Raw genomic sequence first — 27,607 nt, 5'->3', positions numbered from 1 at the left:
TCTCTACAGCATTAATTTATCAAAAGCTTTCACATAGTTTATGTCTGTGCACAATTAAATTTCTGAAAGCCTGTTTGTTCTTCTAGAAAAATATTTTCAGCTGTTAGTGCTAGTCACCTTATTACTATTTAAGAATATATTTTATACACCTTATTTAGCAGAGACATTCCTGTGTCATTTTTGTAATTACTTCTGTGTCCTTTCTTGTAAACCGACATTATTGTAGCCACCTACTTTTGTCTGCTGGAATCTTCTTATTGGGAGCTGTTGTGAGTCAGTATGTTGGAAAAGCTCCCAATAGTCATCTACCTGTTGTACCAGTACCAAAGGTACCTCCTCTGCAGAAAGTACGGGATCTATCATTATTCATCCATTTGACTGCGAGTGGCATTTCAGTGGTAGTGTGGATGGGGACCAGGAAGGGCTCGAGGCGTTATACCAATCTCCCCAACCAACAAGTTTGAGGTGCTATCTTTCACTGTAACTGAAACAGAGCCAGTGAGATTCACTTCACCTCTTGTGGGGAAATCTGTTTTGTACAGCATCAAGAGGGGGCAGACGAAAAAGGACAGGGGTCTATTAATCATAGGCATTTCAAACGTATGGTGAATGATGACACATCTTAGGGAAATCGTAGCAAGGGATGGGAAAGGACACTAGGTGCACTCAGTGAGAAAGTCAGGGCTTCATTCAGTGTGTTGAAGAGACTGTTCCAGCAGCCACAGCCATTGACGGAACAGGAAGCAACAACTGCATATTGTGGTACATGCTGTAACAAATGATGCCTATCATCTGGACTCCAAGGTTGTACTTGGATCATTCCAGTGAGTAGCAGAGAAGGTTGAGAAGACCAGCCTTGTGCATGGAGTTTCAACAAAGCTCACAATTTGCAGCATTGTCCTCAGAACTGATTGTAGCCCCTTGGTTTTGAGTCGAGTTTAAGGACTGAACCAGAGACTTCAGAAGTTCTGTGACAAGCTAGGCTGTGACTTCATGGACTTGCACCATGGGATTGAGAACCGTAGGACCCCCTAAATGGGTCAGGTGTGCACTACACATCAGAGGCTGTTACCGAGGTAGCCATCTACATGTGGGGTACGCAAAGGAATTTTTAGATTAGGAACCCTCCATATCAGATCCAGGTAACGATAGCTGTAGGAAACCCAAATGTATCAGTACAAGATCAAAAGAAACGCCTGTGGCATATCAGAGTATTAAAAACCTAGTAGTTAACTGCCGAAGCAGTCACAACAAAGTGCCAGTGTGTCAAGTGTTCCTGAAAAGCGGTGAAGCTGGTTGAAACCTTCAATTGATAGCAGTGAGACTTTTGGGGAAAATTTGTGAGTATATCAAAGGGATAGGGTAATGGGAAATGGAGGTGGTATATTTGACATAGTAGTCAAGAAACTCTAATCCACTGAGATAGGAATTGCCCCTACATGTGAGATTGTTTGGACAACACTCAATATCAGGGATGGGCGTAAACTGGTAATTGGCTCTTTCTGTCACCCACCAGACACATCTCCTGATGTAACGAGTAACTTTAGAGGGGAAAACATCAGTTCACTTGTATGTAAGTTTCCCCTATCATGCTGTAATCATTGGTGGACGCTTTAATCATCCAACAATTAATTAGGAAAATTACAGTTTCGCTAGTGGTGGGCATGGCAATAGATCCTGTGAAACATTACTAAATGCCTTTTGTGCAAACTACCTAGAACAGATAGTTTGGAACCCCACTCATGATGGAAGTATATTAGATGTAATAGCAACCAATAGACCTGACTTCTTCAAGGATGTCCGCATCGAAACTAGTATCAATCATTGTTACGTGGCTGTGGCAACAATGGTTACCAAAGGGTTACTGAGATGTTCAGTAAACTAGATAAAAAATCAGCGTGCAGTATTTCAATGAGTAACATGAAGCTTTCAGCACAAGATTAGAGAAACTATGGCTCAAGTCTAAGAGAATAGTTGACTATGCACGGGATAGATGCGTACCCAGTAGAATAGTTCAGATTGGGATGAACCATCCATGGTATATAGTCACTGTAAAGAAACTTCTAAAGAAACAGAGATTACTGCAAAATAGGTGTAAAACAAAGCATAGGACTATAGATAGATGGATGGAGAATGAAACACATTTGATTGTCAAGAGGGCAATGCATGAAGCCTTCGGTGATGACCGTAGCTGAGTATTGTCAAATAATCTTTCACAAAACCCAAAGAAATTCTGGTTGTATGTAAAGGCTGTTAGTGGCACCTGAGTTAGTGTCCAGGACCTAGCGAATGAGCCAGAAACTGAAATTGAGGACAATAAATCAAAAGCTGAAATGCTTAACTCTGTTTTCAAATATTCATTTACAAAGTAAAATCCAGGAGAATTGCTCCAATTCAATCCTCATTGAATTCAGTATTAGTGTCATTAATGTTGAGAAACAGCTGAAGTCGTAAAAAATTAAATAAAGCTCAAGGACCAAATGGAATCCCCATCAGATTCTGTATTGAATTTGTGGCAATGTTAGCTACTCGTCTAAGTATAATCTATCATAGAGCCCTCGAACAAAAAACCATGCACATTTCTTGGAGAAAGGCATATGTCATACCCGTCTACAAGAAGGGTGGTAGAAGTGATCCACAAAACTACCATCCAATATCCTTTACATCAATGTGTTGTAGAATCTTAGAACATATTCTGAGCTCAAATAGAATGAGGTGTGAAACTTCCTGGCAGATTAAAAATGTGTTCCGGACCGAGACTCGAACTTGGGACCTTTGCTTTTCGCGGGCAAGTGCTCTACCAACTGAGCTACCCAAGCACGACTCAGCTCTGTCCTCACAGCTTTACTTCTACCAGTACCTCGTCTCCTAGCTTCCAAACTTAACAGAAGCTCTCCTGCGAGCCTGCAGAACTAGCACTCCTGAAAGAAAGGATATTGCGGAGACATGGCTTAGCCACAGCCTGGGGGATGTTTCCAGAATGAGATTTGCACTCTGCAGCGGAGTGTGCGCTGATGTGAAACTTCCTGGCAGATTAAAACTATGTGCCGGACCGAGACTCAAACTCAGGACCTTTGCCTTTCGCGGGCAAGTGCTCTACCAACTGAGCTATCCAAGCACAACTCACGCCCCGTCCTCACATCTTTACTTCTGCCAGTACCTTGTCTCCTACCTTCCAAACTTAACTTTCTTTCAGGAGTGCTAGTTCTGCAGGTTCGTAGGAGAGCTTCTGTTAAGTTTAGAAGGTAGGAGATGAGGTATTGGCAGAAGTAAAGCTGTGAGGACAGGGCGTGAGTCATGCTTGGGTAGCTCAGTTGGTAGAGCACTTGCCCACGAAAGGCAAAGGTCCTGAGTTCGAGTCTCGGTCCGGCACACAGTTTTAATCTGCCAGGAAGTTTCATATCAGTGCACACTCCGCTGTAGAGTGAAAATCTCATTCTGGAAACATCCCCCAGGCTGTGGCTAAGCCATGTCTCCGCAATATCCTTTCTTTCTGGAGTGCTAGTTCTGCAGGTTCGTAGGAGAGCTTCTGTTAAGTTTAGAAGGTAGGAGATGAGGTACTGGCAGAAGTAAAGCTGTGAGGACGGGGCGTGAGTCGTGCTTGGGTAGCTCAGTTGGTAGAGCACTTGCCCGCGAAAGGCAAGGGTCCCAAGTTTGAGTCTCGGTCCGGCACACAGTTTTAATCTGCTAGGAAGTTTCATATCAGTGCACACTCCACTGCAGAGTGAAAATCTCATTCTAGAATGAGGTGTCTTGAATAGAATGACCTCCTCCATGCCAAGCAGAATGCATGCTGACAACATCAATCATGTGAAACCCAACTTGCACTTTTCTCACATGACATACTGAAAGCTTTGCATCAAGGTAGTCAGGTGCATGCAGAATTTCTTGATTTCCAAAAAGCATTTGACTCAGTGCCAACAGCCTTGCTGCAGTGGTAACACCGGTTCCCATCAGATTACTGAAGTTAAGCACTGTCAGGCTAGGCGAGCACTTGGATGGGTGACCATCTGGTCTGCCGAGCTTTGTTGGCAAACAGGGTGCACTTAGCTCTTGTGAGGCAAACTGAGGATGGTCTCAGAAACTGACATATGGCCAGGAGAGCGGTGTGCTGACCACATGCGCTTCCATACCCACATCCAGTGACGCCTGTGGGGTGAGGATGACATGGCAGCCGGTCAGTACCATTGGGCCTTCGTCGCCTGTTCGGGCAAAGTTTTTTATTATTATTATTATTTAATTCAGTACCACACCTACACTTATTGTCAAAAGTTCGATCATATGGGGTATCAAGTGAAATTTATGACTGGATTGAGGACTCTTTGGTAGGGAGCTCACAACAAGTTATCTCGGATGGGGAGTTGTCATCATGTGTAGAAATAACTTTTGGTGTACCCCAGGGAAATGTGTTGGGACCCTTCCCGTTCATATGTTTTATATTAATGACTTTGGCAAACAATATAAATAGTAACCTCAGAGGTTTTGCAGATGATACATTTATCTATAATGAAGTACTGTCTGAAAGAAGCTGCATAAATATTCATTCAGATCTTGATAAGATTTCAAAGTGGTACAGACATTGACAACTTGCTCTAAATGTTCAGAAATATAAAATTGTTCACTTAAAAAATGAAAAAAGTAGTGTGCTATGACTATAATATCAATGAGTCACAGTTGGAATACGTCACCTCAATCAAATACATGGGCGTAACACTTTTTAGGGATATGAAATGGAACTATCAGAGAGGTTGAGTTGTGGGTAAAGCAGGTGATAGACTTCGATTTATTGGTAGAAGACTGGGGAAGTGCAATCAGTCTACAAAGGAGAATGCTTACAAATCACTTGTGTGACTGGTTCTAGAATATTGCTCAAGTGTGTGGGACCCATATCAAATAGGACTGACAGGGGATATTGAACATGTACAGAGAAGGACAGTACTTTTGGTCACGCAATTGTTTGACCCATGAGAGAATGTTACAGTGATGCTTAGACTCTTGAAGATAGAAGTAAACTATCCCAAGAAAGTCTACTAACAAAGTTTCAAGAACTGGCATTAAAGGAATTACTCTAGGAATATACTACAACCCCCTATGTATCTCTCATATATGTATCATGAGGACAAGATTAGAATAATTACAGCATGCACAGAGGAATTCAGTTAGTTGTTTTTCCCGCACTCCACATGTGAATGGAATGGGAAGAAATATAATAACTGATACTGTAGGGCATACCCTCTGCTATGCACTTTGTGGTGGTTTGCAGAGTTTGGATGTAGATGTTGTTGTCTGTTCCTCTTCTTCAAGTATATTTCCATACAGATTTTTGTTTACATTGTCTCCTGTTGTCCAGAGTTTCTTGTTGTAGTCCATGTCTTACATGTTACTTTTCTTGTAGCATCTTTTATGTTTTATCCAAGTTCGTTATCATTTTATACTCAAATTCCTGTACATCATAGACACCATTTTCCACTTCTAAGCTGAATGTATTACAGTGTTATTGGTTAATTTTACAACACAGTTCATTTGCTTCTTTAGATAGTGTTTTCTATCCCTCTCTGTTTTTGGCTGTCCTTTTCCACAACCATTTACCGAGCAAGGTGACGCAGTGGTTAGCATGCTGGACTCACATTCAGGAGGACGACAGTTCAAACTCGCATCCGGTCATCCTGATTTAGATTTTCCGTGATTTCCCTAAATCACTCCAGGCAAATGTCAAGATGGTTTCTTCGAAAGGGCACGGCCGACTTCCTTCCCCAACCTCCCCTAATCTGATGGGACCGATGACCTCGCTGTTTGGTCCCCTCCCCACAAATAAACCAACGGACTGCAACCATTTCTAATATGCCTCCTTAATCATCTTTGTCAGTCCGTCTATATCATCATTCCAGTGGTTCATTCACGTTTTGTTCTTTTGTTGACATTGATGTCCTAGAGTCCCATCAGCTGCCTGCTTATTGCAATTTTAATATTTTATCACACAGATCATTCAGTTTCTACTCATACAGTTTCTTGGTGGAATTTTCTTTCAAAAATTATGTTTTCCATTGCTTATTTTCATGATTTTTAGAAGCCTTATTCTTTGTCCTTCATGCTTTGAGCTATATCCCTGCCATTAACAAATAATTGTCAGTGTACAGTCATTCTCCAGCATACTCTCACATCTATAAACGTTACAACTATTTTCTGATAAGGAGTGAAATGGTTGAGGTGGTTTATTTATCTCCACTGTTATAGAAGGATGTTACTGCAGCATATTAAAGTATGTCAGGTAATATTTAATGCTCTGCATGTAGTGTCCATTGAAGTGAATCTAATGTATCAATATTAGTAATTTAAACAGTGTAAAATTTGCACAATTCATATCTTCAGTAATGTATTTGTCTGATGATCATTTTACAATGAAGCCACATCTGTCAGCTTAAAACAAATAAAACATAAGTCATACATACAGATATGTGTATATAAAGTGTGTTAAATGGTAGGTATAGTGTGTATTATGCCTGTGAGGAAGCAATCATTAAATGTGATTTGCCAGGGATTTCAATGTTTCATCATTTATGCCATAAGTGTTTATCTCATTCTTGGCAGTTTCAGTTGTAACTATTTTTGTTCTACAGCTCTTTTCTTTGAAATAATGTCATTAAATGAATGATATTTCTTCTCATAAACTTCTATTTATACATCTTGTATGGTATAACTTCTTATTAATAGCATTTGCTTTCCTCACAATAGCATACATATAATAAGTGTTGTTCCACTATTAGTAGTAGTGGTGGGTTTGTTATTGTTGCTGGTGTTGGTAATGGTAGTGGCGGTGTGTATTACTTGACCTAGATCATGTTTTACAGTGATATTAGGTACTCCCTTCTTATAACGATTTAAGCAAAATATACTTGTTGTATATCAAAGCACAAAAAGCTAAATAAATGTTATACCAATTAGATAGCTACAAAATTACAAAAGTTTCCTACAAATTAGATATATTTAATAATGCAAATATCAGAAATAATTTAGAAATCAATATCTAACCAACAGAATAGCCAAATGAAATTGAGGATTTTGGATGAGGATAAAATGCCAAAACCTATCAACCATATATGAAAAATATCAGAAACACCGACAAATTAATAAACCTCATATTAAATAAAACCTCCAAAACTCCACACTTAATTAGAATTATTATGTTAAAATAATTCTTGTAACTGAACCAAGCTCTACAATACTTGTAAACAACATTATTGTTATTGGCTGGTACTGATATCCGAGTTTCCTTTTTTTCCCCCTGTATTTCCTTTACTGCATCACAGTTCAGGTGTAGAGATGCCTTTGATGGCATAATAGATCAATCCTGACATGAAACATAGTGCCACATAGATTTAACATAATAGAAAGTTGAGAATGTGGCAAGGACTGGCTAAATTTGCATTTCTCATTTTCCAGTTTTTGACATTCCTCCCCAAAATGTAAAATAGCAGCTGGAGTAAATATGTGCCCATTAGCAATATAGTATCAATAAACACAAAATAATTAGTCAGTCCTGACATAAGTTTGGTATCATTATCTTCAGCTAACCCATACATCTGAAATCAAGTACACAGGATGATGACGATGACGTTGGTGGTAATGCTGGTATTATTATTGTCACTTAACCTATATAGCTAATCTGAACTCCCTGACACCCACAGAAAGACGTAATACATTCATCACAAAATCCTATAAACTGATTAAAAATATTTGGAAACACAATAATACAAAAAATGAAGACTTTATAGAATGAAAACAGAAAATAAAGCTTAATATGCAATACAAAGAACATCAAAACTTAATACAACAAAATTAAGAATCTATCTTACCTAATATTTTCCAACAAACCACCACTAATCACCACCTACTCCCTCTAGAAGGCATAACCCACCCCTGCCAATCTACATCTAGATGACTGCTCTGCAATTCATATTTTAGTGCCTGGCAGTGTGTTCATCGAACCACTTTCATACTATTTCTCTACTGTTCCGCTCTCGAAGAGCACAATGGAAAAATAAACACCAGGCTATGATTTCCCTTATTTTATTACAATATCATTTTGCTCTATGTGGGGTGAACATCAGCAAAATGTCTTTGCATTCAAAGAAGAAAGTTGATGATAGAAATTTTGTGAAAAGATCTCACCACAGTGAGAAATGCCATCTGTACTTGCTTATCATAACTGTGACATTTTTGATAATACAAAATGACCTGTCCTTTTTTGAATTTTTCCATGTCCTCTGTCAATCCTATCTTGTAGGAATTCCACAATGTACAGAAATATTCCAGAAGAGGGTGGCCGAGTATAGTGTAAACAGTCTCTTTAGTAGATATGTTGCATCTTCCATGTGTTCTGAAATAAAACACAATCTTTGGTTCACCTTCCCTATAACATTTTCTACGTGATTGTTCCAGTTTAAGTTGTTTATAATTGTAACGCCTAGTTATTTAGCTGAATTGACAGCCTTTAGACTTGTGTGATTTATCGTGTAATCAAAATTGAACAGATTCCTTTTAGTACTCGTGTGGATAACTTGACAACTTTTATTGTTTAGAACCGATTGCTGCTTTTCACACCACACAGATAACATGTCTAAATCATTGTGCAACTGGTTTTGATTTTCTGATAGCTTTACTAAACAGTAAATGACAGCATCATCTGCAAACAATCTAAAAGGACTGCTCACATAGTCTCCTAATTAATTTATATAGATTAGGAGCAACAGAAGTCCATAACACTTGCTTGGGGAAGGCTGAATGTAACTTTCTGTCTTAGTTGATGACTTTCCATCAGTTATACGAACTGTGACTTTCTGACAGGAAATTATGAATTCGTCACACAGCAGAGATGATACTCCATAGGCAAGCAATTCAGTTAGAAGCCATTTGTGAGGAATTGTGTCAAAAGCTTTCTAGAAATGTAGATATATGGAATCAATTTGAGATCTCCTGTCAATAGCATTCATTACTTCACATGACTAATGAGCTAGTTGTGTTTCACAAGAATGGTATTTTCTGAATCCATCGTGACTATGTGTCAATAAATTGTTTTCTTCGAGGTAATGCATAATGTACACACACAGTATATATTCCACAATCCTACTGCAAATAGATTTCTTGTAAGTTACAAGCTCAGGGCTCTAGATTTAAAGAAAACAAACGCGATAACCAGTCTATAACCCCCATCTCATTTGCACTGAACCCAACACAAGAATAGAAGAAGTAGGTCAACAGAATAATATTGCAGATTGCAAGCCATGATTTATCAAGCCACACATCCCTCACCCTTACGAATTGACCTCCATAAGCTGTCGTCCCAACACCACCACATGAACCCATTGCCGTTGACACTTCTCATAATCAGACAATACAACATACTTTAGCAGAAACAAGGTATTACTTGGCATTTCCTCATTCGACATGAAGCTGTTATAATTCACAGTAAGGCCCATGACAGGTTCACAAGGGCCACCTCTAGGTACAGTTAGAAATAGTAACACATACAGCATCTTTCTGGACAGAAAAATTCAACACAAGAGAACATGTCATCGAACAATACCTTTTCCTAAATGACCTTAAAGGTGACTTTCAATTACACTTGTATCATACATGCCAGAATATCAGTATATCATGAACCAAAGCTGATGCCCAGTACCAAATGTTCCTGTTAACTGTACATTTTAATATGTTGTGGTAATGAGTTCTACTAAAACTCTGGTACCTCTTAATTCCTTGTCAGATGAGTGCATTTAGCAAGGTATTTCATTATTACTAAACTTTGTTTGTATGGAAGTACTTACCAGTAAGCCCTTCCTTCATTCCTAAACAGGAAATTTTTTAGCTATCCACATTCACATCAAGAGAATGCATGTAACAGCGTACCCTAATATTGCCATATATGGAAGTGACAGCATCAAGGTGTCTCCAGGATCAATTGTATTACACGTCTCACGTGTTGGTTAGATACTGTCAGATAATGGATTCAACAGTTTTGGATACTAGATAAATATGTATTTCATAATACATTTTTAAAACATCCTTCTGAAAGCTGTCAAATAGTGTGCTACTGACTTCTTTGAGAAGAGATTAAATGTTCTCCCAAGCATCTTCTGTTAAATTATAATTAATTGTTATGAAGCATATTTTCAGCATGATTGGAGAACACACCTGTTTTCAAATATCCTACACATGCTACAGAGAATATAATGTATGAATGTTTCTATTTGATCATCTGTAGTAACCATCTGGTCTATAAATATCTTATTAAAATTGATATTTGTCATTTTTGCTGTTACAGCAGAATATAGTAACATTTTCAAAATACATTATAATGATTATAAAGATTTCTTGATGTCAGCTGCAGTACAGCAGATAAATTGTTTTTATAAGCTGTGCAGTTGTAGTTGTAAGTGTTGTCTATAAAAAAAAGTTTGTGCAGCTCCCATTATTGCCAAATTTAACCTGTATTTGGAAGAATAACTATTGTAACTATTTATAAATCGTTTGAAACCCTTTCAGTGTCCTGAGATATTGTTGTGTAAGCATCATGGCTCACTACAAAGGAGCAGCAAGTGAAGCTGGCAGAGCAATGCAGCTTATGAAGAAAAGAGAAAAAGCTCAACAAGAAATTGAATTTCGGAAAAAGAAGATTGAGGAAGATTTGAAAATATCCAATATTGAAAATAAATTTGCTGCTCATTATGATGCTGTTGAGCAGCAGCTTAAGGTGAGTACAACAGTATTATATATTTTTTTCTATTAGCACAACATAATAAATAAATAGAAGGAAAAAACTCAGTTATATTTTGTTCCTGCTTTCTGTATCCGAATTGTATGCTTATAAATGCAGCCATTTTTATGTAATTGCCATTTAATATACAGTTTGATATCAGTGAATTTGTTGAGAGAGGAATGAGTCAAGGTTATAGCTCATATTCAGTCTGCTTATTCAACAAATGATAGTCAAACCAAGAAGAAATTTGTGGAGGTAATTAAAGTTCAGGCAGAAAAAATAAAACTTTGAGATTTGCGGTGATGATATAAGTCTGCCAGAGATGGCAAAGGACTTGGAAGATCAGTTGGACAGAAAATAAATTGTAAGATTAATATCAACAAAAGTGATTTTAGCACTCAAAAATTTATTTCGAATTAACTTCGGATGACTGTCAATCATCATTAATGCCTGTTCATCCAGACTTGCAAGTAAATAAAATTACTTTTTGATTCACATATTGCAGTGACAGGTTGCAGTATTGCTGGTGTGCAGTCAGTCATGCATCACAGGTGCTGCATTACCTACAAACCAGGCAACACAGTGAATACATGGCACTCGAGAAAGATCTACAATTGGCTGGTGGCTGGCCCCTACCATTTGACTCGTAAATATTGCGAGCCAAGACGGGCACAAGGCATAATGTCATGGGTGTTAATACCTCATAATCCCATTCTCAGTGGTGTGGAATGGTATAGGGATGTTCACAGTGTAACATAAGGAAGTTTGTGTCAGTCTGGGAGGCATGTATGGCTAACTGAAGTGGTAATGTGATAGCTCGCGATGAACAGGAAATCTGCTTTTGAGTTCCGGTCTTGCACAAATTTTCATTTCACTAATAGGTAGTATATCTACACCTAATACAACTGATGCCTAGATATTCACAGTCAGTGAATTTATTTTGAATTAAGTAATTTTAATTGGTGTATATATATTGGTAAAGGATATTCATTGAAATAGATATACACAGTTGGCTTTAGTGTTTAAAAGACTGTGCATGTTTGTGTAAGTTGATTAGGTGTTTATCATATTGTGTTTACTTCTATGTTCTCTAAGCAATATGTATGGCCTTTTCATTTTACTTCACAGAGTTCCACAATTGGTTTGGTTACACTAAACGAGATGAAGGCTAAGCAAGAAAATATTGTCAAAGAGCGAGAACGAAAACTTGCACAGAAACAACTAGAAAAAGAACAAGAGAAACAAAGACAACTGGAAGCTAAACAAGCAGAAAAAAACAGACAGAAGCAACAGGTATGTTTATTACATTGTCTCCTTATTTTTTATACTTATGTATGCATTATAAACATTAGACGGTGGAGCAGGTGAAGATAACCTTTCACATTATAGAGGAGCTGTTGAGTGATAGATAGGCACATGAATATGTCCTTGGATATGGTAACCCAGCCTACAAATGTGCATCCTTCTTCAGAGCACATGGACGCACATGTTCACAGTCAACTACATTGTCACAGCAGTGCAGTGTTATTTTTATTATTTCAGCTTGGGTTAATTGTCTTGGCTTTTGCAGATGAGATGAGCAAGGAAGATGGAAAGTGGTGGAAAGGGACAGGAATCTGACACTGGAGAGACCTCACCCTGATGTAGCTAAGCGTATTAGAGTGTTCCATATGGTGGAAGGGTGAGGGAGAGGGGTGAAGGATGCGAAAGCAGAAATTATTGAAGTGCAAAACTAGTTCAGTTGAGGCTTCAGCAACTACAGAACAGAAAATGGGACAAATCCCACTTACACAATTCAGACAAGCTTGTGTTGGGAGGAAGCTTCCAGATGACACAGTTTATGAAGCACCCATTGAAACTGACCATGTTGTCTGTAGTGAAATATTCTGCCCCTGCATTCACTTCATTTCTCTTCCTTCTCTTTTAATCCACATACTTCTCACACTGTGCACATCAGCTGTTGACTGTAGCTGGCACTCTGTTTACCATTGTACTATTTTTGACTGCCTACTCTCTCTGATGGCTCCCCATTCATCTTTGCCTCCTCTCATCCTCAAAACAGGCGGGTCTCTGTCACTCTGTGATCTGAATGACCTTTCCATCCTTTTTTTAATTCTGTCAAAATATCCCTCTCTACTCCTTGAGGAAGGAAAGTTCTGAAAGCTGGAATACAGTCACGTACTTTTATGCATGTCTATTAGCAGTGTTAAATGTTTCACCTCCTGAAGGTAAGAAATATCCAGCAATTCTGTCTCATAATTTTGAAAGACATATTTTATAGTCCATGGCCACAAGCACACCCAATCTCATAAATTTCATCACAGAGACAGGGATTATTGACAATGATGCTGTTGCAGTGACTCTGGAGATGAAAGACAAAAATCTCATCAAGAAAGCTGGGAGAATGTATGTTTTGCTACAACTGATCACTTACATCTCACTTAAAAGACAAACAGATAACATAGTTCAAATCCAATAAACACAACATGAATGTTATCTTGTTAAATACATGAAAATGGTGTAATGAAGGATGGCAAGGACCCAACCTGTCTTGATGGTGCCATTAAGAGAATGTTGCAAAAATGGAAATTGTCACTTACCTGGAATGGGAGAAGATAACAGTCTGGTCATCCAGATACTAGATGACACTAGACATGCATTTGGTAGAAAGTGGTTCAAATCCCTACCAGGCCATCCATGTTTATGTTTCTATGATTTCTCTAAATCGTTTAAGGGGAGTGCCAGGTTAGTTTATTTTAAAGGGTACAGCTGGTTTCATTCCCCAAATCTGAGTTTCTGCTTCATCTCTAATGCCCCACTGTTGATAGTACATAAAACCCCAGTCCTCTTCCCTTCCTTTAGCTTCCTTAGACAGCATGGGTTCGTTGTTATTGACAGATGCTTTTCCAGGAAGCACAACCACCTCTGTCTTCAATTTTTGGAGCATCAACACAGAAAAGCCTTGAATATCTGTGTTTGGAGGATACTCGTTCAAAATGCAATTGCTTACGTGCCCATAGCTAAAGTCTAGGTCTGATACTACTTGTGGTTCTAATACACAAATCTGGTAATCTTAATCATAGTTGAGTAGTCTTTATGCAGATAAACTTCTTTTGATAAATTGAAATTCTGTGTACTCCACAACAAGAATAGAAAGATCTTTATTGAAGAAGTATCTTGACATGGAACACAGGCCCATGAACTTATAAATGGCTTGCACTGGCTGATCTTGTACAAACAACAACCATTTATGTAAAAATTTAAACTTAACTATTGGTGACATAATGTCTTTTGGCAAGCATCAATTTGCTGTTTAATTACTACCTGTTCAGTTAAGATCTAAATCTATTTTATGTTTGTAACAGTACATGATGTTTGCAAAAGTCATCATATTGATGACTCCACACAAAAAATCTAAATAAAATAAATAAGTGTAGAAGTGTCTCATTTGCCTCGACTAAAAGAATGTTAGTTTGTGCAAATTTCATTGCCCACAGACACACTCTTAACACTTTCTACTGACATTTATATAGTCATCTTACACTAATCTGAAGCTGACCTAAAAGCCTAATATAACTATCCTGTGACACAATATAATCTGAATCCAATGTGTGTATCTGCTTCTCAGATCGTACCCATGATATCAATGCAATATATTGGTGGACTTTTATCCTGTGGAGTGTTAATCCTCTGTAAAGTTGATATAAAATTTGAAACCTTCCATCCAATTTGTTGGAGATCAGACAAATATTAAAGCTAAAGAAAAAAGACCAAAAACGGAAATATTAAATTCTTCATTGGTGCCCACAAATGAGAGTGCTAATAGCAGATAGTAAGTTTAGCTTTCAACTTTGAAGCTGTATTTGTACCAGGGTAAGTGAGATCCAAAGGACTTATTACATAAATAGTTGCTGTCAATGAGGCCAAGGTTCATTATTATACCCCATAAAACCAAGCTGGCAGTTTTCCTTTCAAATAACATACCAAGCAAGGTGTAGCAGTGCTAAGGCACTGGACTTGCATTCAGGAAGAGTAGGTTTCGAACCCACATCTGGCCATCCTAACTTGGGTTTACCATGGTTTCCAAGGTGAATGAATGCTGGGCTCTTTCCATTGGAAATGCTGTGGCTTTTTTTAAATACAAAATCCAATAGATGTAATACAGGTGTGGGTCTAATAATGAATAAGAAAATTGGAATGTGGGTAAGCCACTGTGAACAGCACAATTAACACATTACCGTAACCAACACAGACACGAAACCAACACCCACAGTAGTAGTACAAGTTTATATTCTAACCAGCTCCACATATGAAGAAAAAATTGAAAGGTTTTATGTTTAAAGAAATGAAATTACTCAGATAGTTAAGGGAGAAGAAAGTATAATTGTGATGTGGAACTGGAATTCGATAGTATGAAAAGGAAGAGAAGTTTAAATAGCAGTAGAATACGGACTGGGGAAAGAAATAATTGAAGAAACTGTCAGGCAGGATTATGCACACAGCACAGTTTAATCATCTCTTAACACTTGATTTAAGAATCGTAAGAGAAGTTTGTATATGTGGAAGAGTGCTAGAGAAAGGTTTCAGGTTAGTTGTATAATGATAAGACAGATTTTGGAATCTTAAATTTTAAGACGTTTCCAGAGGCAGATATGGACTCTGACCGTAATTTATTAGTTATAAATGATAGGAAAATAAGGAGTGGGACCTGCATGATTTGAAAGAAGCAAAACTTTCAAGTGGGACATTAAATGATTGGCTACAACAGGGGAAAGGAATACAGTAGAAGACAATCACTTTTGAGAGGTGAAATAGTGAAGGTAGCAGAGGATCACATAGGTAAAAAGACTGTCCTAGCAGAAACCTTTGGATATCAAAGAAGGCACTAAATTTAATTGGTGAAAGGAGAAAATATAAAACAGCAGCAAATGAAGCAGGTGAAAAGGGGATAAAACGAATAAAAAATGAGATTGACAGTAAGTACAAAATGGCTAGAGGGCAAACGTAAGGCTATATAAGCATATATAACTAGAGGAAAAGATGGATATTGCCAATAGGAAATTAAAGTGACCTTTGGAGAAAAGAGAATCAGCTGGATGAATAGCAAGAACTCAGATGGAAGACCAGTAATAAGAAAGAAGGGAAAGGTGAAAGATGTAAGGAATATAGAGAGCGGCTATACAAGGAAAATGAACTTAATGGCAACATTATAGAAAGGGAGTAGATGAAGATGAGGTGGATGATATGATACTGGGAGAAGAATTTGTCAAGACAATGAAAGACCTAAGTGGAAACAGCGTCCCTGGAGTAGACAACGTTCCCTCGAATTATTAAGATCCATGGAAGAGGCAGCCATAAAAAAAATTGTTCCACCTGGTGTACAAGATGTAGGAGACAGGCAATATACCCTCAGATTTCAAGAAAAATATAATAATTCAAATTCCAAAGAAAGGAAGTGCTGAGAGGTGCAAATTTTATTGAACTGACAGTTTAATAATTCATGGTTCAAAAATATGACACAAATTATTTACAGAAGAATGGAATAACAGGTAGAAGCTGACCTTGGGGAAGATCTGTTAGGGTTCCAGAGAAATATAGGAAAACGCAAGGCAACACTGACTGTACGACTTGTCTTAGAAGATGGGTTAAAGAAAGGCAAACCTGTTCATTGAGCAGGCAGTAAAGGAAACAAAGAAATGAAAACCCTAAGGTTTTCCTTTGACATTGCAGTTCTGCCAGGGGCAGAAAAAGACTTTGACAAGCAGTTGAATGTAATGGAAAGTGTCTTGAAAGGAGGGCATAAGATGAATACCAGCAAAATCAAAGCAAGGTAATGGAATGTAGTCAAGTTGAATCAGGCAGTGCTGAGGGAATTAGAATGGGAAATGAGACACTAAAAGCGGTAGAAGAGTTTTGCTATTTGTGCAGCAAAATAACTTAAGATGGCCAAAGTCGAGAGCTATAAAACACAGTTTGGCTATAACAAGGAAAGCACTTCTGAAAAAGAGAGATTTATTAATGTATGTATAAATTTAAGCATTAGGAAGGCTGTTCTGAAGGTATTTGTCTGGAGTGTAGCCTTATATGGAAGTGTGGACAGTAAGCAGTTCAGGCAATAAGGGAATAGAACCGTTTGAAATGTGGTACTAAAGAAGATTACTGAAGATTGGATGAGTAGATTCAATAACAGATGAAGAGCTAGTGAATAGGAAAAAAATTATATTCATATGCTGTTTACTGAATTAAAAAAAGAAATTTATGCCACAACTTGACTAAAAGAAGAGATCAATTGTTATGACACGTCCTGAGACATCAAGGAATTGTAAATTTAGTAATGAAAGGAAATGTGTGGGGTAAAAATTGCAGAGGGGGACCAAGAGATGAATACAGTAATCAGGTCAAATGGATGTAGGTTACAGTAGTTATTTGGAGTTGAAGAGGCTTGCATGGGTTATAATATGTGGAGAGCCACATCAAACCCATTTTCAGACTGAAACCAACAACAACAACAACAACAAACAAGAAAAAATTGCATCCTGATAATCATTGTAAGTATTGTGTAGAGATGTGGTATCTGTCTGAGGAAGTATCTCACGGGAAATTCATGTGTCCAGTCCTCCAGTACTGCTATTATCTCTCAGATGCGTATAGTCGGACTGACTGGAGAAACTTAAGAAGTTGGTGGAAGAGTGAATTAGTTTGATATCTTCATCTCTTAGGCTGGGATTAGAGTATTAGAGAGATGGAAACTTGTACATTGTTCCCAATCAGCTTCCATTATACCGTTTATTTAGGACTTAACTAGTGTTACGAGTTCATCTCATATTCTAAAATAAGATCAGTTGTTGCTAAGCCATGACAATTGTGACATTTGAGAATGAAAGGCAAATTTATGAAGCTCCTCTCTCTCTCTCTCTCTCTCTCTCTCTCTCTCCCTCCCTCCCTCCCTCCCTCCCCCCCCTCCCTCCCTCCCTCCCTCCCTCCCTCCCACTCTCTCTATCCTTGTAGTGGATACTGACTCGCCCTGACCCTATGAACTAAAGCACACCAATTTCTTCCATCCTGCAGTCTGGTTTTATTTGCTGTGATACTGATCTATTCATTGTCTTTGTGATCCATGGGACTGTAAGGAGTTTTGTCCAACGCCACAATTCAAAAGTGTCTACTCTGTGCCATTCACCCTTTTGTATGGTCCTTGTCTCACATCTGTATATCTCAACTGGAGAAATCATAGCCCTGACTATACAGATTTTTGTTGTTGAAGTTATGGCTCTGCTCCTAAAACACTATGAAGGTTGGACATTGCCTTTCTGCCAAATAAACAAGCATCTCTTGAGTTCGTGGCTGCAGTCACCATCAGCAGAAATCTGGGAGCTGAGATAATTGAACATGGAACTGCCTCCATTGTTTCTCCTCTTGTATGTCATAAAATGGTAGGTGTAGTTGCCATAATTTTTGTTTTTGTAACATTCAGCATTAGACTGGCTTTTGGACTTTCTTCTCCATCTTTATCAAGAGAATCTTGAACTCTTCTTCACTTTCTACCATCAGTATGGTATCATCTGCATATCTAAAGTTATTTATATTTATTCTACTTATTTTAATTCCAATTTCTTCTTCATTAACTTGTGAAAATGTGCAGTGTTGCCATACTCCTTTCTGAATCTCACTGTGGCTTCTTTGTCAGGAGATATGTCATAACTGAATAGTGTAATGGTGGCTGTTTGGAGATAATTTATATCAAGTTTCCAAATTTAACCAGCCGAGGGACCCACTTTCAAGTTCAGTGGTTTGATGTATAATATCCTACAACACAGATTTCAGTCAACTATGATGGGATATTTTATAAACAGCCAGTTGTGCAGATCCTAATAATGTACCGCCCTCCTTTAAAAATGAATTCTGCAGATACTGTAATTTTAAAATTTGATACATTAGAATACGAACAGGCCTGTGAATGGAAAAAGAATAAAATAGAAAAGCAGGCAAGAGATATCGGTATGAGATACTGTGCACATACTCCATGTTAAGGATTCCACAATGGAAATGTATTTGGAGAAGCAGCTTGATTTAAGAATTTATGTTGCAGTTTACATTACTCATTTGACTTCAGTGTAAGGACACTCTTATTTTCAAAACAATTAAGTTAGTCATCATAATTATACATGAGACAATGTGAATACTGTCATGCTTATGGTCAAAAGAATGAAATTGTGTGTAGTAGAGAGTATTTACAAATTTCTGTGCTTGCCTCTAAGACTAGGAATGACGTAATTTCTCACTGAAAAACTTGTCTGATCCTACTTATCAAACTGTACTGGCTTGCTACAAAAAAACATGACTAAATCAGGGGTAGGCAATTTTTTTTTTTTTTACCTCATGTTCACTTTTGTACCTCTTCTAGCAGTAACATTTTTAACCTTCCACCAGTTCTACAGTAATTGTGACTTATAAAGTAAGAAAGTAACTTTATGTTATCAAATTTATAAAGCAGAGTTGGAGAAAGTTAAAGCATATAATAATAATTACTTACCAAAGACTTCCTGTCAGAATTTTACGAAAACCTTGTGACAACGAGTGACAGCCATGGCAGATAGAGATGATGAGCTGATCTCTTGGCGGGTCTCAACAGGGTTTATGCACTGGCTGCCAGGAACACAGTCTAATGCTTTCTCCTTACTCTGCTGCCAGGAACGCCGTTAAACGCCATCTCCTTACTCTAGCACAGAGTCATGTGACTTTAATAATGTCAGTGTTTTTTGCTTTCTTTGTTTATTCGTTCACTTGGTTACTCAGCAGAAGACTTGATTTCATATGCTTTCGTGTTAGCGAGCACATTATTTTTTTCTTATTGTTGTGTTGAATGTGAAGACTTGGTGTTCAACAAAATAAATTGTTATTCCAAGCCACACATTCGTTCTCATCAAATTCTTGATGTGACTAGAACACAATATCGAGTTCGCAAGTGTAACAACTGGCAGGTTTGCGACACTGATGACCCTGATGTGGTCACAGCTGGAGAAAATAACCGAGCAACATGGAAGAATTGCAGCAAACATCCAAGAACTGGAAATTATTGAAGTGACTGACAGACCAGCAATATCAAGATTTGCAGTACAGCTACCCCCATTTTGGCCACACAACCCGGAACTATGGTTCCTGCAAGTGAAAGCAAGATTCCTCTGTGCTGTAGTAACCACTGATTCCATTAAATTCGCGGTTGTAGGTTAGTCAGCTGGACCACTGCTATAAAACCGAGGTTCAAGGCATTATAACTTCACCTCCGTATACAGACTTGTATGCGAAGCGAAAGACCAAGTTAATTCAAAGAGTGTTCACATCACAAGGGAACAAGTGTGGCAGTTTCTCATGCACGATGCCATAGTGAACCTGGCGAACCAAATTCCAGACACAATCATACCAACCTCCTGCCATGGAACTATGATGGCATGTAATAGCACCTGGGTAGTAACACAAATATGATAAGCCTATTAAATGAGGTACATGTGCTGAGCATGCAGATGGGACAACTACTCTCCTAGCAGAACACTCGAGGACAATTCCACAGAAGATCAAGAAGTCATTCCCCAACGAGCTCCCCAGCAGCCAAAAGTTCAACTTGTGTTGGAACCACAAGAAGTTTGCAGGCAAGGTACACAACTGTACCTCACTGTGTACCTGCATCAGTGGTACACTACAGGTGGAATGTAAACGACATGCGGAAGCAATTGCTTTGGATAGTCAGGCATTGTCCTAGTGCCTTTTTATCACAGATTGCAAGACAGGATACAAGTTTTTGGTGGACCTGGGTTCCAACCTAAGTGTTTTGCCACAGACCCAGTTGTACAAAGTCCAACCAACCACCTTGTTTTGTCTTTCCATGGCTAATAAGTCAACCATTGCGAAATGTGGAATGTAGCACACTGAGTTGAACCTGGGACTATAATTTGCCGTGGCATGGAATTTCACTGTTAGTCAGAACTGATTTTTAGTGCATTATTGGCTGCTGACAGAAGTCACCAACACTCTTCTAATAGACAATGTCACTGGACTATTTGCTGATGGGTTCTGTCATAGCAATGCAGTATAAGGTGCCAAATTGATCCACTCACAGGGTGACTGGTTTGCCAAACTTCTAGAACAGTTTCTAGGTATCATGAGGCCTCCTGGGGCACCACAAAAGGTATGTCACAAAACTGTACATTATATCAAGACTATCGCAGGTCCTGTGACTTCATGCCTGCTCTATGTGTCAACTTTAATTGATATATGGTTGCATAGGTGGAATTTAACACCATGTTGAAGGAAGGCGTCATTCGCCTGCCTAGTGAACCTTGGTCATCAACCCTACATTATCATCAAACAAGAACGATGCATGGTGACCGTGTGGTGATTACTGCATCCTGAGTACTAGGACAGTATTGGATTGCTACCCTGTTCCTCTATTGAGAGAGAGTAATTACACAATATGTGGGAAAAAGGTGTCATACACACCTATTTCTGTAGCTGAAAGAGAGATTCCGAAAACGGCTATTATAATGTCATTTGGCCTATTTAAGATCATGTTTATGATGTTCAGATTGAGAAATGCTTCCCAGATTCAGTTTTACAAGGCTTGCAGTATTGCTTCGTATATCTTGATGATATACTCATTTTTTCAGCAACTCCAGAGGAACATGAACTACACGAGACTGAGGCACTATGACCTAAGTGGGTAGTTGCACACCCACCTATAGATGTCTGTTTATGTGTGTACTGTGCGAATTTTGAACTTTGTGTGGTAACTTTGAAGAACTTACTGAGGCACGTGACATATGACACCTTGGTTGAGCGTGTGAAGTCATTAGTAGTCTGTGATGTAAAGTGAGAGACTTGTTTGTTTCAAGAATGTGGAGGCTGCCCTGGAAAGGGATGACTGTCTTTACAGACACTTGGCCTGGAAGACGGAGCAGATAGCTCTGCAGAAATTGCAAATGCGACATGGGAGGAAAATAAACTAATTAAGAAAACTGTTGCCTTTGAAAGTTTCATTGATGAACTTTGTAAATGGTGAGTGAAAGCAGTAACACATCAACATTTACAGAAATTGTAACAACAACACATTCCTGGAGTGAAAGGGTGTGTACAGGCTGAACAACTATGTTTAGTGCTTCACTGTGATTTTGCTGAGAATTGGTCTGTAATTCTCCCACAATAAGTACAAGGGTATCATTGGAGTAATGGCCAGGTTTCAGTTTTTACAGGAGTGACATATTTTCAAAACAAGACAGCAAGTGTTGCAGTTATAAGGACATGACACAGTACGTGGTTTGCTAGCGATGTGCAAAATTCTTAAACTGCAAACAGGGGCAGAGGAGATCATCATCATTTCTGAGGGTGTTCTCAGTCATTTTAAAACTGGTTAGCAGCTGCTTGAATTGAGTAAGTCACTTGTGCCAACTGACTGGGTATACAGAGCTACTGGTCAGGGGAAGGGGCCTTGCGATGGTGTAGGTCATAGGAGACCTGCTGAAGCTCCATGCTACAAAACATAATCTTTCCAAACCAAATACAGCTGCGATTCAGAATGCTGAGGATTTTATGACAGTCATGGAATCTTACACATCCACAACCCTCATTCTTTTGTCTAAAGAGGAAATCAAAGAATTCTGTGAGCAGAAAAAAGAAGACTGGTCCAAACAAACTACTCCTGTGAAAGGAATTCAGAAGACACATTTTTGGACTCAAAGTGAAGGGCGAACTTATATTTACTTTAAAGAGCAAGAAAGAAGAAATTTCATTTCTTTGGCCAGCACCTCAGAAACAACAGGATAATATTCAGATTTACAACCTGAGAAGGGGAATGTTTGTTGCATGTGTGTATGACTGTGGCTGGTGGATTGCAGAGATTATAGACGCTAGGTATGAGTTAAACAAAACTGTAGTGAACTTTATGCTACCACATGGACCAGCTGCTGGAAATAGGTTTCCAGCTGAAGGACAGCAACAATGCCATCAATGGTCACTTCCTGTTCACAATGTTTTGAAGATTGTAAGTGCCCCAGTTCCTATTAGTTCAACAGGAAGGCATCACTCTATATCAAAGGAAGATACTGAAGCAGTGGAACACATTTTTAGTTCATTGATGGGCTAATTTCAGTACAAGACAGAGTGCACAGAAGTTGTATAAATTGAAACCTTTAAGTCTGTGGACCATTCACACACATTTTGGAACCACCTAAAATGCTTGAAAAATGAGTCTCTTACTCAATTTTCAAAACTAAAATTATGCTAAATAAGGCTAGGTTTTGATTTTTATGAGCCTGTAATGTACCAGTTCAAACTAGAAGTGAAAGCTCTCCTTTTCAGGGAATGTAGAACTATATGATACTAATCAACAGAAAAAAATCAAAATTTTATGGATTGGCATTTTTGAAAAAAAAAAAAAAATTCCATAAAATAAGTTCAGAACATTATAGTAGAAGAACTTTGACAGATAAATGCGAATGGAGGATTTCTTTGTAATCGTAAAGTAATTATCTTTCAAATAAAAAAACAATAAAATATCTAGAATTGTTCCAGAGATGCAGCATTAAAAAAAAAAAAAAATCCAAAATTCGCATCTTCAAAATGGTATGTGCAATGTCATCTTTGGACGGCTGTATCTTAGAGCAGAATTTTTTTTGGAGAAAACAAAAAAGTACGTGTTCCTTACTTAGTCCCTCATCTTAACATATGCTAAAGTCAGTAACATCCGAGGCTATGAAGGTAAAAATTTTTTCCTAGCCTGCCTGAATTAATATGGACTATGGTGGCATGATTCGTGAATGACACTCCGGTTATCAGTCGAGGATGACACTATGCTTTCCCCTATGGGCTGTCTAGCTATGATGAGTAACAGCCATGGCAGACATTAGAAAGTCAACTGATTGCTTGGCAGACATCAACAGGGTTCACACACAGGACAATGGTTCAAACCCACGTCTAGCCTTCCTGATTTAGGTTTTCCATGATTTCTCCAAATCACTTCAGGCAAATGCTAGGATGGTTTCTTTGAAAGGGCATGGCCAACTTCCTTCCACATCCTTCCCTAATCCGATGGGCCAATGACCTCACAGTTCTGTCCCTTCCCCCAAATCAACCAACCAACCAACCAATAGTTCATGCACTGCCCACCAGGAGTTCTGCAAAACACCTTCTCCTGGCTGCAGTGCAGATTTCTGTGACTTTAATATTGTTGGTGTTTTTGGCATTTCTGGTTTAAACTTTCACTAGGTTAGTCAGCAAAAGTCTTGATTGCATATGCTTTTGTGTTAGCAAGTAAATCAGTTTTTCTGGTTATATGTTGAATGTGAAGGCATGATATTTAACAAAATAAAGTGTTACTCCAAGCCATAGATTTGTTTGCTCTGTGACTAGAACACAATATTGAGTTTGCATGCCAGCCGCGGTGGTCTAGCGGTTCTAGGCGTTCAGTCCGGAACCGTGCGACTGCTACAGTCACAGGTTCAAATCCTGCCTCGGGCATGGATGTGTGTGGTGTCCTTAGGTTAGTTAGGTTTAAGTAGTTCTAAGTTCTAGGGGACTGATGACCATAGATGTTAAGTCCCATAGTGCTCAGAGCCATTTTTGAGTTTGCATATCCAACAACTCACATGTGTGTCACAACATAATGGAAATATGTTAAACTACCAACTCCCTGCCGCCCACTGTGAAATCTGGAACGCCCACTAGTGTTGGTAAGGACCAGGTTGACTACCACTGCTCTAAATAATGTTGACGAAGTGTTTGACATTGGACATCCATGTTCATATTTAAATAATACTTTGAAGTGAAGAAAACTACAGGAAATGTAATGTACAGTGGCTGAAATGGGATTTTTGGTGCATATCTCCAGATTCTAAGTCAAGTTTTTTATCATTTCGCTATGTACCAGTATTTTGATAGAGGGGGAAAACTTAGCAAAGTAAAAAAGTATAGTAGAAAATGGTTAATTTGATCCTTACGCTTTTAAAATGTACTTGAGCTCTATGGTATTGGCTGTAGAGGTATAATGAATTTGATCTTGTTTTCATGAGTAGGTTACAGGTGCTGGTAGTATGTAACAATAATAGGGGAATATTAAAACTATAGCTTGTGAAGCTTGGAGTATAAATGAAAGTTACTTGTGCTTCTACTTGAAAGTTAGGTTACATTTTGTAGTCTTTGAAGCTAACGTTATAGTGACTGAGATACTGTGTAATAATAGCAATGTGTGTATTTGTTTCAGATTCAGTCCTTGTCCTTCAGTCTTGAGGAAGAAGAGGAAAATGATGATGATGATTTAGGCCACACCAGTGACTCAGCCGAAGAGAAGTTTGAGCCTCCTGTGAAAAAGAAAATCAGAAAAAATCCTGATGTTGATACAAGTTTTTTGCCGGACCGTGAAAGAGAAGACGAGGAGAACCGATTACGAGAAGAGCTCAGGCAGGTATATTACTATGGTGTCTATGCTCATTGTGCACAAAGAATAATTTTAGAGCCACCAGTGTGCTATTGCTGGTGTGAACTGTTGTAATGAAATGCAAATGCAGCATTTTGTTGTGGACAGCAAACACACAGATTAGAGAGTAAAGTACAACCATGAAATACAATAGTTTATACAAGTAAAGTACATAAAGTGTCTGAGAGTATGTTGGTTAGGCCCTATCGAGAGGATGGCTGATGACAAAATCCTTAAGCGAGTAATGAAGGCCAGATTGTTTCCTACCACAAGGAAAGGCCAACGCAAGAGCCAGGTGCCTGGACAGTGTGTTGATTATTTTACCAAGATGGAAATCTAAGTATGGAAGGGGGGAAAAAACAGAGAAGAGATGCACAGAGACAAATTTTTGAGGTGTCCGATGACCATCAAGAGCTGTAGTGCCAAAGAAGAAGAAGAAATGTATAATTGCTGATGTAAACTGTTGTAATGAAATACCAGTGCTGACATTTTGTTATGGACAGCAAATCTACAGGTTTGTGAGACATATAAGGCCTAGGGCATAGTGTTAATGTCCCATGCATCATGACTGTAATGGCAGTTGACATGATCTAGAGAGCAAACAGTTTTAAGAGAATGACATGTTTGTTATGTAAATCACTGAAATAATACCTGTACAGCAGATGAATATGTGTTAAAGCCTGTATTTTCTGTGGAATGGCATTTTTAGGGGATCAGAACATGAACTATAGACTGATGAAGTAAAACTATTGCCCACTACAATATTTCGTGCCAACTGATGGCGTTGTGGGCACATGATGCTGTAAGGAAAGTGTATAAACATTGCAGATATGAATGAGGAATCGTTCAACTGATGATACAGGTCACAAGTGGTGAAATCCACTGTCATAAGCAACTCTGACAAAGGGCAGATTCTTACAGCCTGGCACCTGGGAATGAGTATCTCAGAATCAGTGAAGCTGGTCAGCTGTTTCCGTTCTACTTTCTTGAGCATCTGTGGAAAATGGTAGAAGTATGGCAAAACCACAAATAAGTGGCAAGGTGTTATATGTCAATCCATGTGGATGTCGGACGGAGGCTTGCCCACTCTGTAAAGCAGGATAGCAGGTGATCTGTGGCAGATCTGACAATAGAGTTCAGGCACAAGCATTCCAAAGTGCACCATTCAGTGCATACTGTTGAACATGGTGCCTTGCGACAGACAGTGCCTGTGTGTTCCCATGTTGACCCAATGACTTGACCACAGATATATGTGAACATGTCATCTAGCAGGATGAATCTTGTTTGTTGTTGCACCACGTCAGTGTTTGTGTCTATATATGCATTCATCCAGATGAACAGCCACTTGAAACATATTCCACACCAAAAACACAGTTGATGGGGGCAGTATTATGCTGTGGCGGACATTCACCTGGGATTCCATGAAATCTGTGATAGTAATCAAAGGCACCATGATAACAGTGGATTATGTGAACGTTAATGTGGACCACCTGCATCCTTTCATGCTTGATGTCTTCCCTGATGGTGATAGAATTTTCCAGGAGGATAACTGTCAGAGTCACAAGGCCAGAATTGTGCTACAGTCATTTGAGGCCTATGATAGTAAACGTACCTTCATGTCTTGCTCATCAAATTTGCGTAATTAGCACAAACTCTAAAAGAAAATTTAATCATCCTGTGTTCATATTACATTTGTTGCTTGAAATAGTGTTTCTTCCCAAGTAGAAATAAATCTCTACTGATCCAATGTTTCTGTAGTTGTTGTCACCAATGTGATTTAAAGTATTGAAATGGTAAAGAGTTTAATGTCCTGTGGTTTTATAATTCTCTTTAGGTTTAGTTTTGAAAGGAATTGGCTACTGTCCATTGTTATTCCGCTCTAGGAGTGATGGCTATTGTTTTCAAAGGTGCTTCATGCAGACTAATTAGTTTTTTAATCCTAGTCGGTTTTAAGTATTTCATGCCTGAAAATGTGTTACAATACATTAATATACTCTACTTAAAAGTAATTATTCATGGCTACTGTCCAGTTCTCACTTGGTTAATACTTGGGTGGTTACATAATTAGGCAGAATCTAGAAGCTAATTTTGTAGTAGTACATCCTGGATGGCACATTCCACTGATGTGCATGGGACATTCTTACACCTTGGAATTAAATTTAATCCTTTCTTAATATTTATAGTGTTAAACTGAAATCTGTATTACTTCTAGATCTGTCAACGACTCAATATCCAAGGCAAAATGCTGCATCCTCCCTAACAATAAGTCTTCAAACCATTTATAAATTATGTCTGATATTCAGTATGATCATAGTTTTGTTAATAAGTGTTGATATGTTACTGAGTCACACTTTCCAGAAGACAAGAAGTGCTGCATGTGCATGATGGCC

General features: G+C 38.4%; 1 protein-coding gene across 3 annotated transcripts in view; it reads left to right on the top strand.

The window, feature by feature from the left end:
* The window catches only part of LOC126482291 (protein FAM50 homolog), a 94,155-nt gene that overhangs the window by 16,204 nt on the left and 50,344 nt on the right, over positions 1–27,607 (top strand). For all 3 annotated transcript variants that reach the window (XR_007587622.1, XM_050106291.1, XM_050106290.1), the window contains exons 2-4: positions 10,543–10,750; positions 11,885–12,049; positions 25,005–25,205. Coding sequence is in view for 2 of the 3 variants with exons in the window: in XM_050106290.1 (XP_049962247.1) it covers positions 10,543–10,750; positions 11,885–12,049; positions 25,005–25,205 (574 nt within the window). In the remaining variant the exon portion in view is untranslated. The remainder of the gene's footprint in view (positions 1–10,542; positions 10,751–11,884; positions 12,050–25,004; positions 25,206–27,607) is intronic.

Source organism: Schistocerca serialis, chromosome 5 (genome assembly GCF_023864345.2).
Source record: "Schistocerca serialis cubense isolate TAMUIC-IGC-003099 chromosome 5, iqSchSeri2.2, whole genome shotgun sequence".
NCBI lineage: Eukaryota > Metazoa > Arthropoda > Insecta > Orthoptera > Acrididae > Schistocerca > Schistocerca serialis.
This window is presented reverse-complemented; position numbering and strand designations above follow the sequence as displayed.